The sequence below is a fragment of the Apis dorsata genome, unplaced genomic scaffold (genome assembly GCF_000469605.1).
Source record: "Apis dorsata unplaced genomic scaffold, Apis dorsata 1.3 scaffold_52, whole genome shotgun sequence".
NCBI lineage: Eukaryota > Metazoa > Arthropoda > Insecta > Hymenoptera > Apidae > Apis > Apis dorsata.
In genome coordinates, this window is record NW_006263353.1 from 910136 (window position 1) to 931075 (window position 20940).

Below are 20940 nucleotides of genomic sequence, written 5' to 3' on the forward strand. Positions count from 1 at the left end.
GTATTTAATTTATAATATAATATATATAATATATATAATTCAATTAATAAAAGAAAATTATATAACTCAATGAAAATTACATTTTTCAATTATTTATTAATCAATTAAATATAAATTTAAATATAAACAGAAAACGTGATGATTATACTTTCAAATATTTTTTAATTCTATTCCCAAACTATTTATATTTATATATATTATCTATTTCATCTCGTCAAATAATTAAAATTAAAATTTTAAAGAAATAATAAAACTTATTAATTTATTGTTATTTATATAATATATTGTTTATATATTTTTTTATTGTTATATAATTTATTGTTATTTATATATAAATAATTTGGATTATTTTTTAACGAAAATCTTTAAGAAGTTTCAATTAAAAATTAAAATTTGCATTTTAATTTTTAACTTCATGCATATGAAAAAATTTGAATTGTACCTCGTTCACGACGTTCTATTGTTTTCTCTGGACTGCCATCGAAGAAATACGTTAATTCAATAGGTTGAAATGTACATTTGTTTCGTTCATATTCTAGATCCTTATTCACTGTCATTTTTTGCTATGTATAATACACAAGTTATTGCACGTTGTCTATATAAATAAAATGTCAAATCAAAATTAAATGTTATAATTCAATAATTTTTGTTTAATTTAAAAATAAAATATGTCCACTTATATGTTTGTCGCGTTCAATATCAAGTTACGACTAAACATAAAACGTTTAGCGAAATTCACTAAATAATACAAATCCCTACTACACTTAAATATATTCGCCATTTTCCCCTGATATAGTACCAGGAAAGTCACTACATATGCTTAAACGTATTGATGGCGTCATCAAGATTATTGATGGTTGATGAAAGTCAACACAGAAATGATAAAAATGCTCTTCTTCGAAAATACATGATATTACATGATTTTATTATTATAAATTTATAGATTTGACACTATCAGTCAATATGCATGATATTATTATGAATATATAAATTAATGAAGATAAACAATCAGACTTCCATCTTTTCCACAGAACTTTTTATCAGCGAACAGTACAAATAATAGAGATGAAATTGAGAAGAAATTCGTATTTAAAAACATGATGCGATATAATGCCATCTATCCGTCATTTCGTAAACTTCATAGTTGATATATTTTGTTTTATTAACGAAATTTCATATTTCATATTTTATTATATATGTTATTTCATGTTTTGTTAATAATATAATTTTTTATTATTGTAGCATACATTAAAAATTTTTTTTCTAAATTTCAATTATTCGTCTACATGAAAAAATCAAATTTTTACGATAAATATATAAAATATATAAGAATAAAATAAAATAACCTCAAATCCTAAAATAAACTCAAATCCTATTTTAAAAATTCATAATATAATCATAATATAATATAATTAGTGATAACAAATAATCAAATAGATAAATAAAAAAAATAAAAGAATGCAAGAATATTTGTATTATACAATCTCTGTAATGTAATCTCTGTCAATAAAACGCAATTTATCATTGATTTTTAACTTCAATAATATGAATATTATAATATGTACTGATTCATTTCATTGTTAAACTAGTAGTTTTCTGATTGGCTGGAACAGTACGATTCTGTATTTACTATATTATATAAAAATTGAAGTGAATAACTATATAACATATACTTCAACTATAAATTTTTATATGTATATAAGTCTTACAAGAATATACCTTGATTAAAAATATAGGAATAAATTATTATAATTAATTTATTTATATAAAAATATAATATAAAAATTATTTAAATTAAGACTGAAATATAAATCTGAAATTTAAAATAAAATGTACTTAAATTAAAAAATATTGAAAATATTGAACATGATGAAAGAATTTAAAACTAAAGAAGAAGTTAAAAACTAAATAAAAAAATTATATAAAATAGAATAGAATTATATAAATATATTATTAAATATTATTAAATATTATATAAATTATATAAAATAAAATAGAATAGATCTTTAATAAATCTTTTATATTATTCGTATTTATTAATTTTATATCACATATATATTTTAAAAAATCTCCCATATATTATTTATAATAAAAAATAAAAAACTAAATTACATGTTTATCAATTTTATTATTGTTTAGTGTCCTCCAACGATAATTAGAAAATATTTTAATTTAAATCTTAATATTAAAATTAAAATCTAAAATCATATAGTTTAATAACAATATCTTTATCAAAAACATGCCTATCTTATTCAAAACGAAATAATATAAAATTGAAATTTTTTATTCAATTGAAGAAATACTTCTAACTACAAAAAATGAGAGTTGAAAAAATGAATACCAAAAAAACAAATAAGAGAAAAGAAATAAAAAAGTGAAAGAGAGAAAAAATGAAGAAAACATTAAAAAAATTAAATCGATCTTAGATTACAATTTACATCAAAATTTATTGTTTAAAAAATTTAATTTATAATATATTTAAAAAATAAAAAAAATATATGTGTAATATATTTTTCTTATTTCTATTATATTATTTCTCTATTATTTCTAAATTTCATTCATATAAAATTGTAAAATAAATTTGAGAAAAAGAAAAGATTCAATTAAGAAATAATTGGATTTGATATTAATTTTTAAATAAAGTTTTAATCTAATACTTAATAAATTATAAAATAAATTTTAAATACATATACATATAATAATATTTTTTCAGATTTTTATTTACAAAATATCAAATGATATTGTAATTTTTTGTATTAAAAAATGATTATTTAAACTCTTAAATTCTCTTAAATTATTTAAGAGAAAAACTCAAGTTTTTAATAATCAATTGCTTAATAGCTAATTATATAATAATTAATAACTTTAAAAATAAAAATTTATTTATATTTTATTATGTATTAAGAACGTAAAACTGAAAAAAATTAAGAACAGTTTTTCAGGAAAGTGAATCAGTATCAATCACTTAAATTATAAATCGACTATATAAGATAGAAAATGATCAAATCCAGAAATATAGATTGCTATACTTTGTCATAAAATGTTTTGATTTATAATTTATTTATTTATTTACAATTTATATAATTTTAAATTAAATTTTAATTCCAATCATTATTAATACTTCAATTGTTTTCTATATTGAATCAATAACATATATGATTCAAAAATGATCAATTGCACGATTGTCAAAATCAATAAAAAAAATATTGCATATCATTTTATTTTGTAACTTTGTGAAATATATTATATTCATATTAATTATTCGTTATTATTATATTATTTCTTATTTAATTTTTTCTATTTTAAACATTTAAATATTTAAAAAAATTTCACGTTTCAGTATCAATTCTTTTCTTTAATTTCAATTTGAAAACTTTAATTAAAATATCTTATTTATAAATAATATTATATATATTATATTATATATATTATGTATATATATTATAAAAATATATTATAAAAATATGAAAAAAATATAAATTTTTAATTTATATTTTAAAAATTTATTTTAAAGTACAACATAATATACAATTGTACATAAAATATATTTTTAAAGACATGTAAAAAAAAGAAGTTATGATGAATATATTCTTCTTTTTTATGTATAATTTAACTTTATTTAAAATTAATTTGCATATATCAAAATAAAGAACATAATGATTGATGTTTTATACTGTTTTTTGAATGCTATATCAAATATTAAAACAACAAAAATAATTTTTAATGAAATTTAAATCTCTGATGGTTTAATACGTAAAATCACAGGAACACTAGTGCATGGTAAAATAGCTAATTCTGTAACAACTGCCGTTACTAAATCGGCTGGTGTAACATCGTACATGATATTTAAAAGATTTAATGATTTTTTTGTTTTCCACTTCGTTAATAATGATTTTTGCATACCGTTTTTATAATCTTGTGCAAGCTCATCTGCATTTCCTATAAATAAGATAGAAAGAAATAAAAAAATATAAATAAATAATATTATTATAAAATTAAATAGTAAATCAATAAATAGAAGAATAAATATAAAGTTTTACTTACCTAATTCGTTATAGACAATAGAATCTGTTTGTACACGTTCACAAGATTTGTGAGTCTCACAAGCTACTAAAACTGGAATATTAAAAGCTCTTGCCATCAAGGCAACTTGAGCAGTTCCAACTCTTGACATTACTGCACCATTTGCTAGAATTGCATGTGCACCAAGGAATACTTTGCTTACCTTAATAATTATTATTATCAATAATCTTAATAAAAATTTAATCTTAATAAAAATAAAATTATCATTTACTTACTTCAGGCATTACATAACTTAAAGCATTAATTAAAATATAAGAACATTCAATCCCATGTCTTGATAAACGTCTAAGTTGTTCCTTTCCTTCCAGCCACGGTCTTCCATCCACAACAATAACACGAAATTGTTTACCTGCAGTATGTGCATCTAACAATATTTTATGTATTAAAGATGAACTAAAAACAATCAAATTTTATTATAAATATAGAAAATATGTAAAAAATGTGAAAATAATTTTAAAATAATTTTGAAATAATAAAAAACTTTACTCACTAAGCATAAGTTAAAATAATATCTCCATTAGATATTTTAGTTTGAATAGTTATTGATATTGCCTTATCAGCTAGCTCTATTTGTTCTCGAATATAAGTATCTATTGCAGTACTTAATTTATTTTTTGCCTAAAATTTATAGTTTTCTTTTTTTTCTTATAGTTTTCATTTAATTTTATTTTAAAAATAAATTATTTTAAAAATCATATAAATATATCTAAAGTTTAAAAAAAGTAACTTACATTTACATCAGACAATGAAGAAGGAAACTGTGTCATTTGCCATTTCAAATGTCTCATTGCATTTTGCATTGACACAGCTAATGGCCTACAATAATGTAAGTAGGCTACAGATTCTTGTAAATTTGCTTCAAGACTTCTAATAAAATCAGCTTGCGGTGGTCTTTCAAAATCATAAATAAGTTGCTTAACAGCAGCTAAAAGTGCAACACATCTTGCATTGCTACCAACAATTATTTTGTTTGCATATTGTGTACCTAATCTAATTATTGTTGGATGTATATTTGAATTGACAAAAGGAACATTTACAATAGCCTGTTTTCTTTCGTGATATAGATGTTTGAAAAGATTTATTTCATGTGTATTACATTTTTGAATTGTTTTTATAGGCATTATTACTTTTTTAACTGTTTCTGTTATTAGAGATTTATCATTATTATTCTGCTCTTTACTTTTAATTTTATTTTTTTCTAATAAAATTTGTTGTTTAGCTGCTCTTTGTGCTTCTTGCTTTGCTCTTCTTTCAGCACGTAATTCTGCTTTGCTCTTTCCTTCATTACTTGTTTCTGATATTGAACTTTTTTCACATATATTTGTAATTTTATTGACTACTAATACTTCAGCAGATTCAATATTTTCATTGGTTGTAGTTTTTAATGTCTCATTGCTGTTTTTATTCTTAATATTATTCAGAGAAGCAGATTTATCATTTGAAACATCTTTATCTAATATTTTACTAGATTTGGCTTTTGCTTTAGCATGTGCTTTAGCTGCTTTCTTTGCTTCACGTTCTGCTTTTATTTCCTCCCGTGATTTTTCAGAAATATTTCCCTTTTTGTTGGTCATTGTTCTTGATGCAATCGTTCGTTTTTTCAATTCAGAAATTTCTATAAATAAATTATATAAATTCATAATATTATACATTTAATAATATTTCAATTTAATTTAATTTTAATTTTAATTTAATTTTTAATTTCTAATATTTTTAATATATTAATATATTATATAAGAAAATAATCATAAGAAAAGAAATAATAAATTATTAATTACATATATTTACAGACATGTTCCTCTTGTTTCATGATTTCTGTATTTTTTCTTAATCATAAGAAACATTCAGCTAAAAAAATCAATTTTAAGAAATTAAAAATTTATTTTAAAAAATTATATTACATACATAAATGCATATATTTATTCATAAACGATTCATTAATATATAATTTTAATTTTAATAGTAATTTAATTGAAAATATTTATTTCGACACAAAAATAATTATTATATATATAATAAAAAAAATTATAATTGAAATATAATTTCATTTTGATATATTAAAACATATCAAATACTTTACATGTTTTTGAAGCTAATATATAAATAAATTTTATATAATATATACAACATTGATATCTCTGGCATGTACACAATTTAATTTGTAAATATTAAATTGAAAAATAAATAGTATTTTTTATTCATATCAAATTTCATTTAATTTAATTTTACATCAAGAAATTAAACTTACTTTTTAGTCAGACATATTGATTTATTATGCTATTCAAATTTCACAAAGCATATTACGAAATAATATTTAACATTTCATAATCTTATTCTCAAAACATATAAATTATTTTATAAATATATAAATTTATTTATATCTTTATTTTATAAATATATATGTAATAAATTTGGTAAATTATATATTAATACATACAATATTTTTATTTCAAAATTGTATTATTTTACATATATTAAATTCATTTCACTAACCTATTGTTTTATTTTCAATAACGTCATAACAAAATAATTTTTCATTGAAATATCTCGTATTTGAAACAAATACCTTTTATTTTTTTATTCTGTATATGTATTTATTAAGAATGTGCGTTATTGGGAAATAAAATTCTTTTACTTTTAGACAATTTCTACCATATACTCGACAGTTTCGCCATATTTTACTTCAGTACATAATAGTGTTTCCATCTGTGGATATAATTTTATACTAATTTTAAAAATAAATTTTTAGTTTATTTTATTTCAGAGAAAATAATATTGTTAAGTATTATAAAGAAAAAATTAATTAAATTAATTATTGTAAATATATTGTAATATATTGTTAAATATTCAAATTAACTTTACTTTAATTATATTATGAAATATTTATTATAATATATATATATTTATATATAATTATATAAAAAATATATATATAATTGATATATTTAATTAAATATATATATTATATATAATATATAATTAAAAAATATTATATACAAAAATATTAATGCATATTTTATATGCGTATATTATATTTAAATGAAAATTGAAAAAGACAAATGGATTGAATAAAAATATTAATGTTTTTTTTAGATTTTATTTATATAATAATTTCTAAAATTGTTAGATCATTTTTTTTGCGCTGCTGCAGCTTCATCTTCTCGTTGATAAGATTGTAACAATTCTTGTTTTTTCGTAGCAATTCGCTCTGCTCTACGTTTACGCGCTTCTCTAACTTTAGTACGACGCGCCTCAGCTTGATCTGAAAGCATCTCGGCTCTCGCTTTTTCAGCCTTCTTTTTATGAATGAATTCCATTAAAACTCTTTTATTCTTAAATACATTACCCTTAGCTTTCATATATAGGGAATGATATAAATGTCTGTCAATCTTTTTTGTTTCGCGATATTTTTTTAACAGTCTACGGAGAACTCGCATTCTTTGAATCCATAAATCCTATAAAAAAATATATTTCATATTAAATACATTATAATTTACACATAAATTTTTTACACATAAATTATTTCTTCTTAAAGAAGAAATAATTAAAATATGTTAAATTATTAAAGCAATAATTATAAATTTTTACCTTTTGCGGTGTACGAGCATTTGCTGTACCTTTTCTTTTACCAAAACCACAATGACGTCCTTTACGTCTAGCTTCAGTATTTTTACGAACTCGAGCTCTAGAGTGGACAGCAACGGGTTTCTTAATAATAAGACCATCTTTAATTAACTTTCTAATACTTTGACCTTAAAAACAAAGATATTAAAACTAATATTTTAATAATATTAAACGTGTATAAAACGGATGTTAAAATTTAATTTTTAAATTTTATATTATTTATATAATTTTATAATATTAATTTTATAATATCATACGTGAGTTTGTATTTGCAATTTCGTTGATTTCATTTGGATCTAACCAAACTTTTTTTTTACCACATCGCATAACAGAAGCTGCAAGCCTCTTTTGTAATTTTAAGGAACTGAAACATATATTGAGGTTATGTTATGATAAATAACATATTGATATTCAATATTATCTTAAAATATTATTTTAATCATATTTGTGTAAAAAAATAATTTAAATTTAATTATGATTTAATTCAAATTAAATTGTTTTTAAAAACAATCATAAAACCATGTGGTCAATTATCAACAAATTATCAAATATTAAATATGTAAAATATGATGTATTAAATTCAACAATATGTCAATATATATTCTTTTAATAATATCATAAATACAAATTAGATTTGAATCTATGTATTTATGTAATTAAAAATTTTTGAATAGTTCATACCTCATGATGGAGTCTAGAAGTCCTTTTTGCGAAAGAAAGTTAAAATGGTGGAAACTACGTTTCCTATGTGCTGAACGGAAGTAGTAAAGACGAAAAATTTCATTTCAAATAAATCTAAAAAAACGATAATTATATATCATATTACAATTTCCTATAAAAAATTTTATTTCACAATTTTATTATTTTAAATGTATATTAAATTATTTTTTCCATCAATTTTGAAATATTTTAAAAGCAAATTTTATAAAACAATTAATAATTTGTCTACTTTGATTACTTTGATAAATAAATAAAAATATCACTAATTTTGAATAAATTACAAATATATATAAATAAATTATTATAAATTTAAAGTTAAATTATTTTAATCTATCCAATTAAAATTTGATTTGCAATAATACATTATTTGTATATACGTATTTATTAATTAGAATATTATTTAAAATTAAATTTTCCCGCTAAAAAGAATCAATTAATTAATGATATATAATACATATATCCTATTTATGATATTTATGTTGAAAATATGGATCTGAAAAATCTTATAAAATATTTTATCTCGATATATTTTATTTATGGATTTTATAATAATCTGTATTTATATTTTAAATATAAAAAAAAATTTTGTCACAAAATATAATTTTTTTTCTTTTTAATGCATAAAATAATAATATCTAAAATATAATAAATAAATAAACTTTAATTTTATTTCATATTTAAATGATTAAAAATAGTTTTATTATTTAAGTTTTATTATTTAAAAATAGTTTTGTTATTTGTAAAATAGTTTTATTATTTAATATGATAACTTTATTTCAAACATATAAGTTTTTTTATTTTAAATATATCTTATCTGTATAAAAAAAATATATATCTTTTATCTGTAAATCGATGTAAATACAATGTTTAAACAGAAATTTATAGGAAAATTTGTCATGATACATAACATTTAAAAAATTAGTTTCATGTATAATATAGTATGATAACCTTATTTCAAACATATAAGTTCTTTTATTGTAAATATATCTTATCTATATAAAAAAATATATATCTTTTATCTGTAAATCGATGTAAATACAATGTTTAAATAGAAATTTATAGGAAAATTTGTCATGATACATAACATTTAAAAAATTAGTTTCATGTATAATATAGTATGATAACCTTATTTCAAACATATAAGTTCTTTTATTGTAAATATATCTTATCTATATAAAAAAAATATATATCTTTTATCTGTAAATCGATGTAAATACAATGTTTAAACAAAAATTTATAGGAAAATTTGTTATGATACATTTTAAAAAATTAGTTTCATCTTTTTCAACACAAGAAAAACTTCATGACATATTAACAACACATTTAAAACTTGACCATAATGTTATTAAAAATCATAAAATTGGAGAAAATAATTCTATTAATAAAATATCAATGCAAAAAGTTATTCAAAATTGTAATACCATAAAGGTATGTATATATTTAAATAATATTGGATTATATTAATTATATCACTCATAATTTCTTATTTCCTTTTTTCTTTTATTAGCATATGAATATAAAGATAGAAAAAATTGATTATTTAATAAAATGCTTGACACTTAAACCTGTAATTATGAAAAATAGAATTTTTGTACTTAAGGAATTAGGTATAAATTCTATAGAACTAGTTGATATTTACCGGTATGTTACATTTTAAATATATTATATTCATAATAAATTCAAATTTTATTCAAATAATTTCTTTATAATTATAAATTGTAATTTATAATTTATGTTATTATTAATTATGGTTATTTTATATTTTAGATTTCCAGCATTAATGAGAAAAAAAGTAAAAACATTTAAAAAAATAAATAATATACCTGCTACAGAAAATATTATAAAAAATATATTTTCTAATGCAGGTATAAAAATTGATGTTACTACAGATTTAATAAAACTTGAAAATCATATGAAAATAGGCAATTATTATCAAATATGTATGTTATATTATAAAACATTTTATTTAAAATTATACAATGAATCATTTTTTAAAAAATATAGGATGAAATATCGAAGTTTTACAGAAATGTCCAAATTAATATATATATTGAAATATAGGTGTAATTTTAATGAAGAATTTGTAAGTATAAATATTTACAAAAAATTTTTAAAGAAAAATTTTAAGAATATAATATGATATAATATATATCTTGCAGATAATAAAAAATTCATATCTCTTAAATATAGATGTGGATAATGTTGAGAGAATGCTAACTGAATTTAAATATATTAAAATAAAAGAAAAAAATTTATTTGATTTAATAAATATGTATCCTCGTATTCTCTTGCATAATTTAAATGAAGTGAAAGAATTATTAGAGCTTTATAAAACATTAGATATATCATACCAGTTTTCTTATATTTGTTTAAAATGTTTATCAGTGAAAAAAGAAAAATTTCTAGAAAGATATAAAGATTTTGAAAATAATGTAGAATTAACTGTATGGTTGAAACATCCACGAATCTTACAATTAATTTATTATTACAAATTAGTCAAGAAGCGTTTATATTATATGAAATATTTAAATTGTATAGATAATGCAAGTATTCAAATATATTTATCATCAAGGGAAATTTTTTTCAGGTATATATACATATATACATGTATTTATTTTTGATCAAATAGAAAATAAAATTCATTAATAATTGCAGAGTAATACATTCAAATCTTTTGATAATAATTTATCTTTTAGATTCATAGAAGGAGAATATCATTTGAGATCTAGAAAAAAGTATTTATTATTCATTTTGCATAAAGAATTGGGAAAAGATGTTGATTTATTATCTATAATTCAAAAACATCCTTATTGGAAATATGTATCCTTGTTGATAATTACTAAATCACTACAATATTTAAAGAAATATTATTCAATAGAAAATATATGTCAAAATATTCATATCATATTGTATCCAAAGTAAATAGATGTTTGCTTAAAAATAATAAAATATATTTATTTAATATAATATAAATATAATATACTATATTATGCGGAATATTAATATATTCATAAGATATTTTCGGAAAATCAATTCTAAGCATCAAAATAAACATAAAAATTCATATAGAACATTTATATAACATTCAATATTATTTTTTTAGATCGAAGATTATTTGCACATTGAATTTGTTGTATAAAAAATATCCACAAGAGGAATATAATTCTCATTACTTATCATTATGCTTATACGAATTAGAAAAAAAATATTATTTTAGTGGAGATGGAATTTGGCTAAATGACGTATCAGTTTTTAAACCAAATATTTTTGAGGATTTATATGAATTTGAATATATAGATAACAATGAAATAAACGATTTAAATGGAGAAGCATGGCTTGAATATTTACTACGATAATAAATACATTTGAATATATTTATAGAAAAATATATAAAAATATATGTATATTTTTTATTTAATTAAAATATTTTGAATATATTTATTACTTTATTGTATATATATTGTATATATGAAATATGGAATATGTAAATTGTAATAAATTAAATATTTTTAAAAATGAAAGATTTTAATAAACAAAATTTGAACATTACAAAATCAAACTTTATTAATGAATTATATAAAATACTAAAAAACTATATAAAATAAGTTAAAGTACTATTTTTTTAAGCACTTTAAAATTTTCCTTAAATTTTAAAATTTGTTTATATGTTTAGAAATATTTAATGATTATGTATATGTACTTTATTTTATTCTATATTTGTTAATAATAATAAATTTATATATAATATATATATATATAATAATAATATATATTTTTTATTGAAATAAAAAAAAATTATAATATTTTAAATATTTCTGTTTTGAATATTTATTAAAAATTATATTCACATACAATTCCAATGAACAAATTAATGTATGAAATTATAATAAATTGTTATTTATTTAAGACACATCATTGTTAAATGAGTGATTACATATTTTAATTTTTAAGTGCATTTAAATGCAATTATTTTTAAGCATTATAAAAAAAAAATAGAATTCAAAATTTCTGAAATATTCTTGTATAAAATTTTATAAATTCAGATGTCTTATATTTTTTTATATACATGTATATACAGATATGCATATATTTGATATACATTATAAAATACGTAAATAAACTTCTTATTTAATTTTATTTAATAATTTTGAAAAAAGGACAAATAATATAAAAGTACTCACATCTCAAATCTACATTTAAGGCACTGGAATGCTCTTATTCAATTAATTTTCTAAAATATTTTCTTTTTTTACACGTTTGTTTATTATAACGTATTTTTTTATTATTTTCTTATTGAAACAAATTAATGATTATCATATTCTTAATATTAAATTTTCCAAGAGAATAATTCCAATTAATCTCATTAATTGTTTAAATCTACATAATACAATATGAAATTGTATTAAAGAGAATTGATATATTTACGATTAATACAAATAAAATTTATAAATAAAAATAAAAAAACTTTCAAAAAACTTTTTTTATTTTTAAAATAAAAAATTATAACTCTAATTAAAATAAAGCCTTCGATTTTATTTTCATTTCAGCTCAAAAAAGAAATTCAAAGATGAAAAATCAACAAACATATATGATCTTATTATGAACTTAATATTCCTTTGCCAAGGAAGACTTATTCCAAATCGGAACCACCAGTTGTTCTAGAGCAAATCTAGACCGGAGGTTTCGAGTCAGTTCAGAAAAGGAGGCAACTGTACGTAGTTTTGACTAGTTGGTTCGCTCTTCACCATCACTTGCTCTTTCATTCCTTGACGTCCTTGTGGTGAGTGCATCCCATATTCTTGTTTTTGATCTTGTTGTTGTTGTTGTTGTTGTTGTTGTTGTTGTTGTTGTTGTTGTTGCTGTTGTTGGGTGTAATCAGGTTGTTCGTGCTGATATTTATCCGCTGGACTAAGACCACTGACATAATCCAATTGCTTATTCTGTTGATGTTCTTCCTCGGACATGGAATTGGTCAGATGAGTGGGTGGTGAGTGGGTAGTTACCATAGTCTGATAGTCGTTACGAGTTAGAGGTGGTGGTGGACTGTTACTAGCATTCATGTAGTCCTGGTGTACACGCATTGTATTGCCTGATGGTGTGGAAAATAACGAGGCATCGTGTTGTGGAAGCATTGTCGCGTACGAGTATGCCGATCCGTTGTTGCTTGGCCCACCAAAGGAGGTTGAGTATGGAGAGTTAGACGGGCTAAGTAGATTTAGATGCGGTGCCAAATCGTAAGCTGGAGAATATGCCCAGGCATCCGGTGGTGCTGTCGCTGTTGTCGGCGAGGCGAATGGATTAAGAGTATTGTTCAGTGAAGTAAATGATCCTAATAGAAATATGAGAACGAATTATTTGCATTAGATTTGTAAGAATAAAAGTAATTTTATCAATATTTTTGAAAGTAATTACAGGATATTGAACAATATGTAATATAATTTTAATAATAGAAATCTTTTCTGCAAATTTTATATCTATTTGAAATATAACTAATATTAATTACATCAATATATCTATTGAGATATATATATGTGTGTGATTTTTAACATTTAATCAAAAATCAATAAATTTAATGTTTTTTTAAAAATGAAAGAAAGAATTTTGATATTAAAAATAAAGAAATAATGAAAAACAATATAAGTTTTAAGTTAGCATTCTTATTGTAATTACCTGATAAACCAGGGCTTGCTGAACCAGCAGCCATACCATAACCAGCAGTTTTACGCGGAGGTTCTCTCTTTCGCCATTTTGCACGCCGGTTTTGAAACCATACTTGAACTCTTGACTCTGATAACGCAAGTTTTAAAGCGAGTTCTTCTCGTGCAAAAACATCAGGATATGGAGCACGTTCGAATGCTCTTTCTAATTCTTCCAATTGATAAGCGGTAAATGTTGTTCTGAAATAATTAGTTTTCGAAATGAAAATAAAATATTTGACAAATGAGAATATGTCAATTAAAATTTCAAATTTATTTATTATTCAATAGAATGTGATTATTATTGAAAAATCTAAAATTTATGGCATAATAACAATATTCATTTTCTAATTTGAAATTACAAAAGATAATGAAAGATCAAAAAACTTAATTTTAAGTAGATTAAATAATATTTTTTAAATTAATTAAAAAAGAAAATAAAAAAAATAAATAAATACCTAGTTTTCTTCTTTTTGATTCCATTGTTGTCGGTTTTTTTCTTGGAATCTTTCTTAGCTGGTTGTGGTTCGCTACTAACTGTAAAAATATATTAAATTGAAAACAAAGTTAGAAAATAATATTTGCAAAACAATAATTATAATTATAACAATAATTATAATAATAATAAAATAATAATTTAAAGAAAATTCTGTCAAAAACAATTAAATATTCTTTAAAATTATCTATACAGAAACAAAATTAAAATGATTAAATATGATATTAAATAATATAATATTATTTAGTAATATATTTAGTAATATAATATATGTTCTGAATTTTTTCTTTTTATTGTATGTACTAATAAATTCTTGTCAAATTATAAATAAATTACAATATTTCTAATAAAGAATCTTATAAATTTTTTTTATATACAAAATATAATATAATAATTTTTTAAGTCACAAAATATATTAATAAAATTTAAATTAAAATAAAAAAGATTGTGAATAAAATTAAATCTTAATAAACGTATGCTTATAATTCAACAAATATCAAAATGTATCATTATAGGTACTATATATAAAGAAATGGATAATAAAATTGAAAAAAATGTTAAATTAATTTATATCTTAGTTATTTTCGTTATATATAGTAATAATATATTAATATATTTACATTTATTATTTTTACAAATTGATATACTACTATTGATAATTGCTATTATTTTTAATTAATCGATACGAATATGAAGATCCTAATTTTATAAAACTATTTTTTAATGTATAATACTAACCTGGAGCAAGAGTATTCATTGGATCCTCCGGTTTCCTTTTCAAAGCATTTCCAAGCTGAAGGCCCTGTTGCAATGTCGTTGAGGTCGGGGTCGCAGTGGTAGACGTCGAAGTAGTAACATCCTGCGTCTGAGGAAGAGGAGCATACATTCCAGCCAATTCCAATTCTTTCAGCTCTTTCTGTTGTTGCTGTTGTTGTTGCAGATGATGATGAGACGTTTGATGATGAGGCGGTGGACTATTCGAAGAATCTAATTTGTGAAGATGGCCTCCAGTAGGCATTAAATCGCCACCGTGGTGTCCACCATGAAGACCGAGCATCACTTGAATACTGTGAACCCCGGAACCTCCTCGACCGCCGAAATCAGAGAAGATCGGATCATCGAAAGGACCTCCGTCCATTTTTCATTAATCGATATATCCTTTTAGAATTTAAAAATTGATTTATCTTCTAAAAATTCTTTAATTTATATAAAAAATAATTTTAGATTATTCTTCTGATATTAAAGAAACAAAAGGCAATAAATTCTTCTTCTTTTTAGAATTTTAATAGGCACATGATTTCACTAGAATCAAGCAAGTAGATTTTCTTCGTGTTAATAAATACATAGTAACTTTTTCTTTTGATCTTCAATATATATTTATATTTTTTTTTTTTTTTTTCAGTTTTCAGAAACAGTTTCAATTTTCAATCGTAGAGGTATTTCATTTCTTCTTGAATCACAATGAATCGACACAAACTTTTCTTCCTTTCGATCACATATTCCTTCTCTTTTGATATTTCTTCAATTGTTTCTTCCTTCTTTTAATTTAAAATTTAAAGAGCCCAACAAAAAAATATTTCTTCTTATTATTAATAAAAAATATTTCTTTCTTTTAACCCCCGAATTAAATTCATTTCTTATTCTCGCGTCGTTACTCCGATTGCAATAAATTACTTAGATCAACGGTGACAATTTCCATTCACTTCCTGCTCTCTTTATTGCTACCGATTCCCTCGGTTTCTTCTTCGCCAAGACCTCCAACAATCCGGCTGGCCAATTATGCAAAAAGGCGCGCGCAGGATGGCGGTTCGCGCGTCCTCCGTAATGGAATCCAAGCCAATTGCGATCAATTGTTGCCCGGGTTATGATTAATTTTGATTAGTTCGAGCTAACGAAGCGAGCCAGCATTGTGTCGTCGACACATGAACAGATTGTAACAGCGAAACCGAATACTTTGGAGGATACTCTCTCTTTCTAAAGTATATTGAAACGTTGTTAATAAACAAAAAAGAAGAAAAAAAAAAAAAAAGAAGATTAATCCAGAAAGATGAGAAAATCTATATTAATCGTCACGGGTTTCCCCAATTTTCTTATCTATCGACAAACGGGTGAGTTGATCGCGCGAAACAACAAGAGCTGCTTAACTAACCAGACACTGTCGCACTAAGCGACGATCCGTTCTGACTCTGGCTAATCAACCGACACTCACACACGCTTATATTTTCAACGGGTTGCCGGTCAGGCCGCCCCCACACATGGAAGCCAACCAATCCTGTAGCACCTACTATGCCATACGTGCTCCATGAGAGGACAGCCGTTTTATGCGGGCGCGGTATGCTGTGCCTCCTGTTTTTCTTCCTCTTTCTTTCTCTTTTTCTCCCTTTTCATTCTGCACAAGATTCGTCTCTTCATCTCTGTTTTTAATCTCCTTGCACACACACACACACATACAGAGAGAAAGAGAGAGAGAGAGAGAGAGAGAGAATTTGCTCTCCACCCCTCTTCTCCTACTCTTCTTTTACTTCTTCCTTTCTTTTTCTTTCTTTTCTTTACCTCTGCTATGTTACCAACCACTTCGTGATTCTTCATTGCATCGGGTATATATATGTATGTATGTATGTATGTATGTATATACGTATGTGTGTATGTATGTATGTACGTGTGTATGTAGAGAGAAAGACAGAGAAAAGTGTTCATTGATCTTCTTCGTTGATGTCTCTGTCGGGTTTCTCGTTGGTCTCGTGGCTATGCCACAACCACATCATTGCGACCGCCCCCGATGGTTGGAGAACACCGCCTCAGTCCATAGTGTGCTTTAGATAACATTTTTAACGAGTATGGAGGGGTATGTGGGAATTGGAGCGGGTTGGGTTGTGCACGATCAGGAGATGTGGTGATGGGAAATTGTGCATCGGAGGCTTCCACTTCGACTATGGACCCCTTGCGCTTGACCTAATGCGACCCCGATATTTCTTGGAACGAAGATCATGGCGGAGAAAATAATGGACTCTTGATCGCTATTTAAAGGACAGAAAGGTGGTTTTGGGAGAAATTTAATTTTGATCATTAATTGTGGTATTATGATATATGATTTTTGACTTATTTAACTTAGATTTGAATTTTTTTAAATTTTAGATTTTAATTTTAATTTATCTTTTATATTTTTATATGATAAATGTTGTTGATATATATTCATCGATGACTAGAATTTTTACGCACATGAATTTTTGCACGCTCATATTTATAATTCAACAATACTAAATGAAAATTAATAATAATTTTAGAATTTGAATAATAATTTATTAGATCTTTTATTAATTTTAATTTTAACTTTTAAATTTCAAAATAAAGAAATAAATAGATTTTTTTATTTAATTATGTTTCTTATTTTAGTTGATATTTTTTAAAATTCAGATTTTGTAAAAACTAATGTAATGAAATATTTAAATACTTAGATTGTAATATTCTTATTTATTATACTAGTATAATTTTTCGTAAAAGATTAAATTCTCTTAAAAAAAATAATTTTTATGAAAATTTTTTTAATTTAATTTAAACAATGTGAAATAATAATGTAAAATATAATAGAATTTAAATTTATTACAAAATGTGTTACAGTTTTACGCAGAAAACTGGATTAGTTCATACTATATGTATTCTGGAACATGACGTTATTTGTAGTATAATTTCTGCAATATTGAATTATTTAGATTATATTTATTACTAAAAATATGCAAAATCTACATTCCAATTTTTATCGCTATGATTATGGATTATAGATTATAGGCAATTTGTCATAATTAATTAAAGTAAAGAAACGAATAATTATAGAATAAATATAACTCATAATCAATGATTAATATATATTATTAATAATTGTAATATAATAATATAATTATATTTATATTTCTTCAAATTAAAAAAAAAAAGCAATTTCAAAATATTCAAATTCAATTTCATATTAAAACGTAATTAATACTTTACCTGAAAATTTAATTCTACTTGAATTAAATTTTGCGCTTTATAATAATCTCATAATCCGTTCAATTCATCTTGAATATCACACACTATCAATTTGTAATCAATCTGTTCAAACTTCCACAAATTCCACATTATTTTTATTCTAATCTCAGTCACATCAAATATATCCGTATTAGCTATCCATTTCATATCTGTTCGTTCGCAGAAGTCCTTGAACTGAAACCTTGAACCTCGATTAAACGATTCGAGAGATCACATAGCGCTCTCAGTGATGATCGACGTGCATTCATAGCGTCACAGGTCCTGTACCAAATGCACAATAATTTCATCGCGTCCCATGCACTACCAACGAATTCAAATCATCCCGCAATTTTAACCGTCATATGTTCGAATTATCCGCAAGATTATCCCTCTTCCGGTATCCACTTTAATCGAGATAAGAAATTGAACGGAATTATCGATCGATTCATAAGAAGACAATCGATCGGAAGAATGAGAAAGGTAAGAGTTCCTATACTTTCGAAGAGATCCATGTCCGTTGACCGGCAGCGTGGCACTGAGCTCTTAAGCGCAGGCTCAATGAAACCAGCAATCGCCAGGAATTGCCTCGAATTGGCCCAATCAAACTACCCCCATTCCGTGTGTACACGCGTATATTAACTGCTAATTTCATCGACAGTAATTAGCGCGCACGAGCGCGCGCCTGTCACGCGCTGATTTAATTGCACTCTCGCGGACACTCTCTTTACTTCCTCCCCCACCAGTCTTGTGGTGCATCTTTTCCGTTTCTCCGCTTGGAACCGATCGCGCCACCGTTCTCCCAACTAGCCTTCTTGTTTTGGTCGAATCTAATGAGTTTGTTTATCACATTGACGAACTCACGATTAACTAGTGAATAGATGAAAATAACAGAAAGAAAACATCAATTTAATCGAACAGGTAAGAGAGATCTTTTAAAAAGATTTAGAGAAATTTAGATGAAAGTATGATTCTTTATTTGGGTAAATTATAGGTTAGAGATAAATTTGTAAGAATTGTATAATTAGAAATTGAATTTAATATTTCATTTTTATTTATTGAATGAGCAATTTCTTATTTTTTAAATGTTTATTAGATAAAGTGTTTATAAATGGCCAATTTAAATTTTATTTTTCAGACAGAAATTATATATTTTATATATAATTTGATTAATATAAAAGGTAGTGGATATAGAACGTAAAGAATAAAAACCATCCAATAATATAATTTTATAACTTCTATTCCAATTTTCATATAAATTATATTATTATAATTTTTGGTGATATTTTATGATGTAAGCATATTAATGTAAGCAATCATCTTTATTGCCATAATATATATTCTTATATATTCTTAATTCAAACCTAACCTTAAACTAAATTGAATTTATCGAGCAAGTAACAGACTCTAAGATTCTTTAATTTTATTTGTATCGAGATTTAACTGACCCAATTAGCCTCTAATGAAACTGAAGACGAGTGGATGCGGGTGAATGCGCGCGCGCATGCTTGCAGGATATCCGCGGATGCAGGAGGCAGCCGGCTGGGAGGATGACGGCGAGCGCGCAAGAGCGAGAAGTCGGTAACTTAACTGGCCTAAATGGGTTTAACTCGATGTGATTTTGCTGGCGAACCACTAAATTGAACGAATACGAACTAAACTGAACTCAACTAAGCTAATCATATCACATTACTAGCGTTATTAGCCGAGAGACGATATAAGTGAAGGTCCGGTGGTACCAGGCTGCAGTAACGGGTCGCCTCCTGCACTGACCCTCTGTACGACTTTCTTTTCGACCTCTTTTTCTCGATCTTCTCTCATGATCTTCGTGTCTTGTATTTATTCGATCTTTGAATTACGGAAATGTGTTTACGATCAAGTTTTATTACAGTCGATTCCAAAACAACTTTTAGGTTAGTTCTTATGAAAGTTGGATGTAAGTTGAAGTTTCTTGAAGGAAATAGACAATTCTTGATGCACACGAGGTCTGGGAAACGATGTTGGCCGATCCTGGCCGAACAGAAACGCTATCATGGTCGTGAAACAGGAAACACGTGCTCTGAGTGAAAGTGACAGATCACCGCGCGCCAAATTCGAAATAAAGATCAAAGAATCATATACGATTTTCGATTTATAGTGTCATTCGTGAGAGTAAAATGTAACATTTTAAAAAATGTGCGATGGAAAGAATTTTTTCTTATTGAGAATTCTATATAGTGAAATATATGGTGAATAAGTGATATAGTTTATCTTCAAAAGGAATTTGATTTGTTTTTCTGGTATAAATTGCAGAACTATTTTTAATATATATATATATATATA

General features: G+C 23.6%; 4 protein-coding genes and 3 long non-coding RNA genes across 12 annotated transcripts in view; 2 read left to right on the plus strand and 5 right to left on the minus strand.

The window, feature by feature from the left end:
• Nucleotides 1-973, minus strand: part of LOC102678379 (probable peroxisomal acyl-coenzyme A oxidase 1) — a 13094-nt gene extending 12121 nt beyond the window's left edge. The window contains exons 1-2 of the mRNA XM_006609072.2: nucleotides 831-973; nucleotides 443-563 (exon numbers count right to left, since the gene is read on the minus strand). Of these exons, the coding sequence (XP_006609135.1) occupies nucleotides 443-563; nucleotides 831-842 (133 nt within the window). The 5' untranslated portion in view covers nucleotides 843-973. The remainder of the gene's footprint in view (nucleotides 1-442; nucleotides 564-830) is intronic.
• A 2507-nt stretch (nucleotides 974-3480) lies between these two features.
• Nucleotides 3481-6841, minus strand: LOC102678145 (translation initiation factor eIF-2B subunit delta). Of its 3 annotated transcripts, none has more exons than XM_006609071.2 (7): nucleotides 6577-6841; nucleotides 5872-5931; nucleotides 4815-5698; nucleotides 4574-4701; nucleotides 4299-4476; nucleotides 4045-4225; nucleotides 3481-3939 (listed from the first exon to the last, which is right to left on the minus strand). In XM_006609071.2, exons 3-7 carry the CDS (start codon nucleotides 5655-5657, stop codon nucleotides 3731-3733), a joined length of 1539 nt encoding a protein of 512 aa, XP_006609134.1. In that variant the 5' UTR covers nucleotides 5658-5698; nucleotides 5872-5931; nucleotides 6577-6841; the 3' UTR covers nucleotides 3481-3730. The 3 variants fall into 3 exon arrangements, with proteins under 3 accessions (XP_006609134.1, XP_031370928.1, XP_006609133.1); XM_031515068.1 differs by having other exon boundaries at nucleotides 5866-5931; XM_006609070.2 differs by having other exon boundaries at nucleotides 5862-5931; nucleotides 6577-6840.
• A 308-nt stretch (nucleotides 6842-7149) lies between these two features.
• LOC102678013 (60S ribosomal protein L19) lies at nucleotides 7150-8518 on the minus strand. The gene is made up of 4 exons (XM_006609069.2): nucleotides 8389-8518; nucleotides 7965-8071; nucleotides 7672-7835; nucleotides 7150-7538 (listed from the first exon to the last, which is right to left on the minus strand). Exons 1-4 carry the CDS (start codon nucleotides 8391-8393, stop codon nucleotides 7212-7214), a joined length of 603 nt encoding a protein of 200 aa, XP_006609132.1. The 5' UTR covers nucleotides 8394-8518; the 3' UTR covers nucleotides 7150-7211.
• A 2450-nt stretch (nucleotides 8519-10968) lies between these two features.
• Nucleotides 10969-11710, plus strand: LOC116186776. Its single transcript, XR_004151791.1, has 3 exons — nucleotides 10969-11014; nucleotides 11124-11345; nucleotides 11531-11710. It is a non-coding gene; the product is annotated as an uncharacterized LOC116186776 (long non-coding RNA).
• An 891-nt stretch (nucleotides 11711-12601) lies between these two features.
• Nucleotides 12602-15761, minus strand: LOC102677873 (retinal homeobox protein Rx2-like). Its single transcript, XM_006609068.1, has 4 exons — nucleotides 15358-15761; nucleotides 14582-14660; nucleotides 14098-14324; nucleotides 12602-13756 (listed from the first exon to the last, which is right to left on the minus strand). The coding sequence occupies exons 1-4, from the start codon at nucleotides 15755-15757 to the stop codon at nucleotides 13116-13118; spliced, it is 1347 nt and encodes a 448-aa protein (XP_006609131.1). The 5' UTR covers nucleotides 15758-15761; the 3' UTR covers nucleotides 12602-13115.
• Nucleotides 15762-17533: 1772 nt separating this feature from the next.
• LOC102677777 lies at nucleotides 17534-19257 on the minus strand. Its single transcript, XR_420765.2, has 2 exons — nucleotides 18604-19257; nucleotides 17534-17636 (listed from the first exon to the last, which is right to left on the minus strand). It is a non-coding gene; the product is annotated as an uncharacterized LOC102677777 (long non-coding RNA).
• Nucleotides 19258-19403: 146 nt separating this feature from the next.
• LOC102677599 overlaps nucleotides 19404-20940 on the plus strand; it is a 5512-nt gene continuing 3975 nt past the window's right edge. The window contains exons 1-3 of one of the 4 annotated variants that reach the window (XR_004151788.1): nucleotides 19525-19539; nucleotides 19757-19912; nucleotides 20133-20897. This is a non-coding gene — a long non-coding RNA (uncharacterized LOC102677599). Of the gene's footprint in view, nucleotides 19540-19756; nucleotides 19913-20033; nucleotides 20898-20940 lie in introns of those variants that run through there. The other 3 variants (XR_004151787.1, XR_004151786.1, XR_004151789.1) reach the window with 3 other exon arrangements.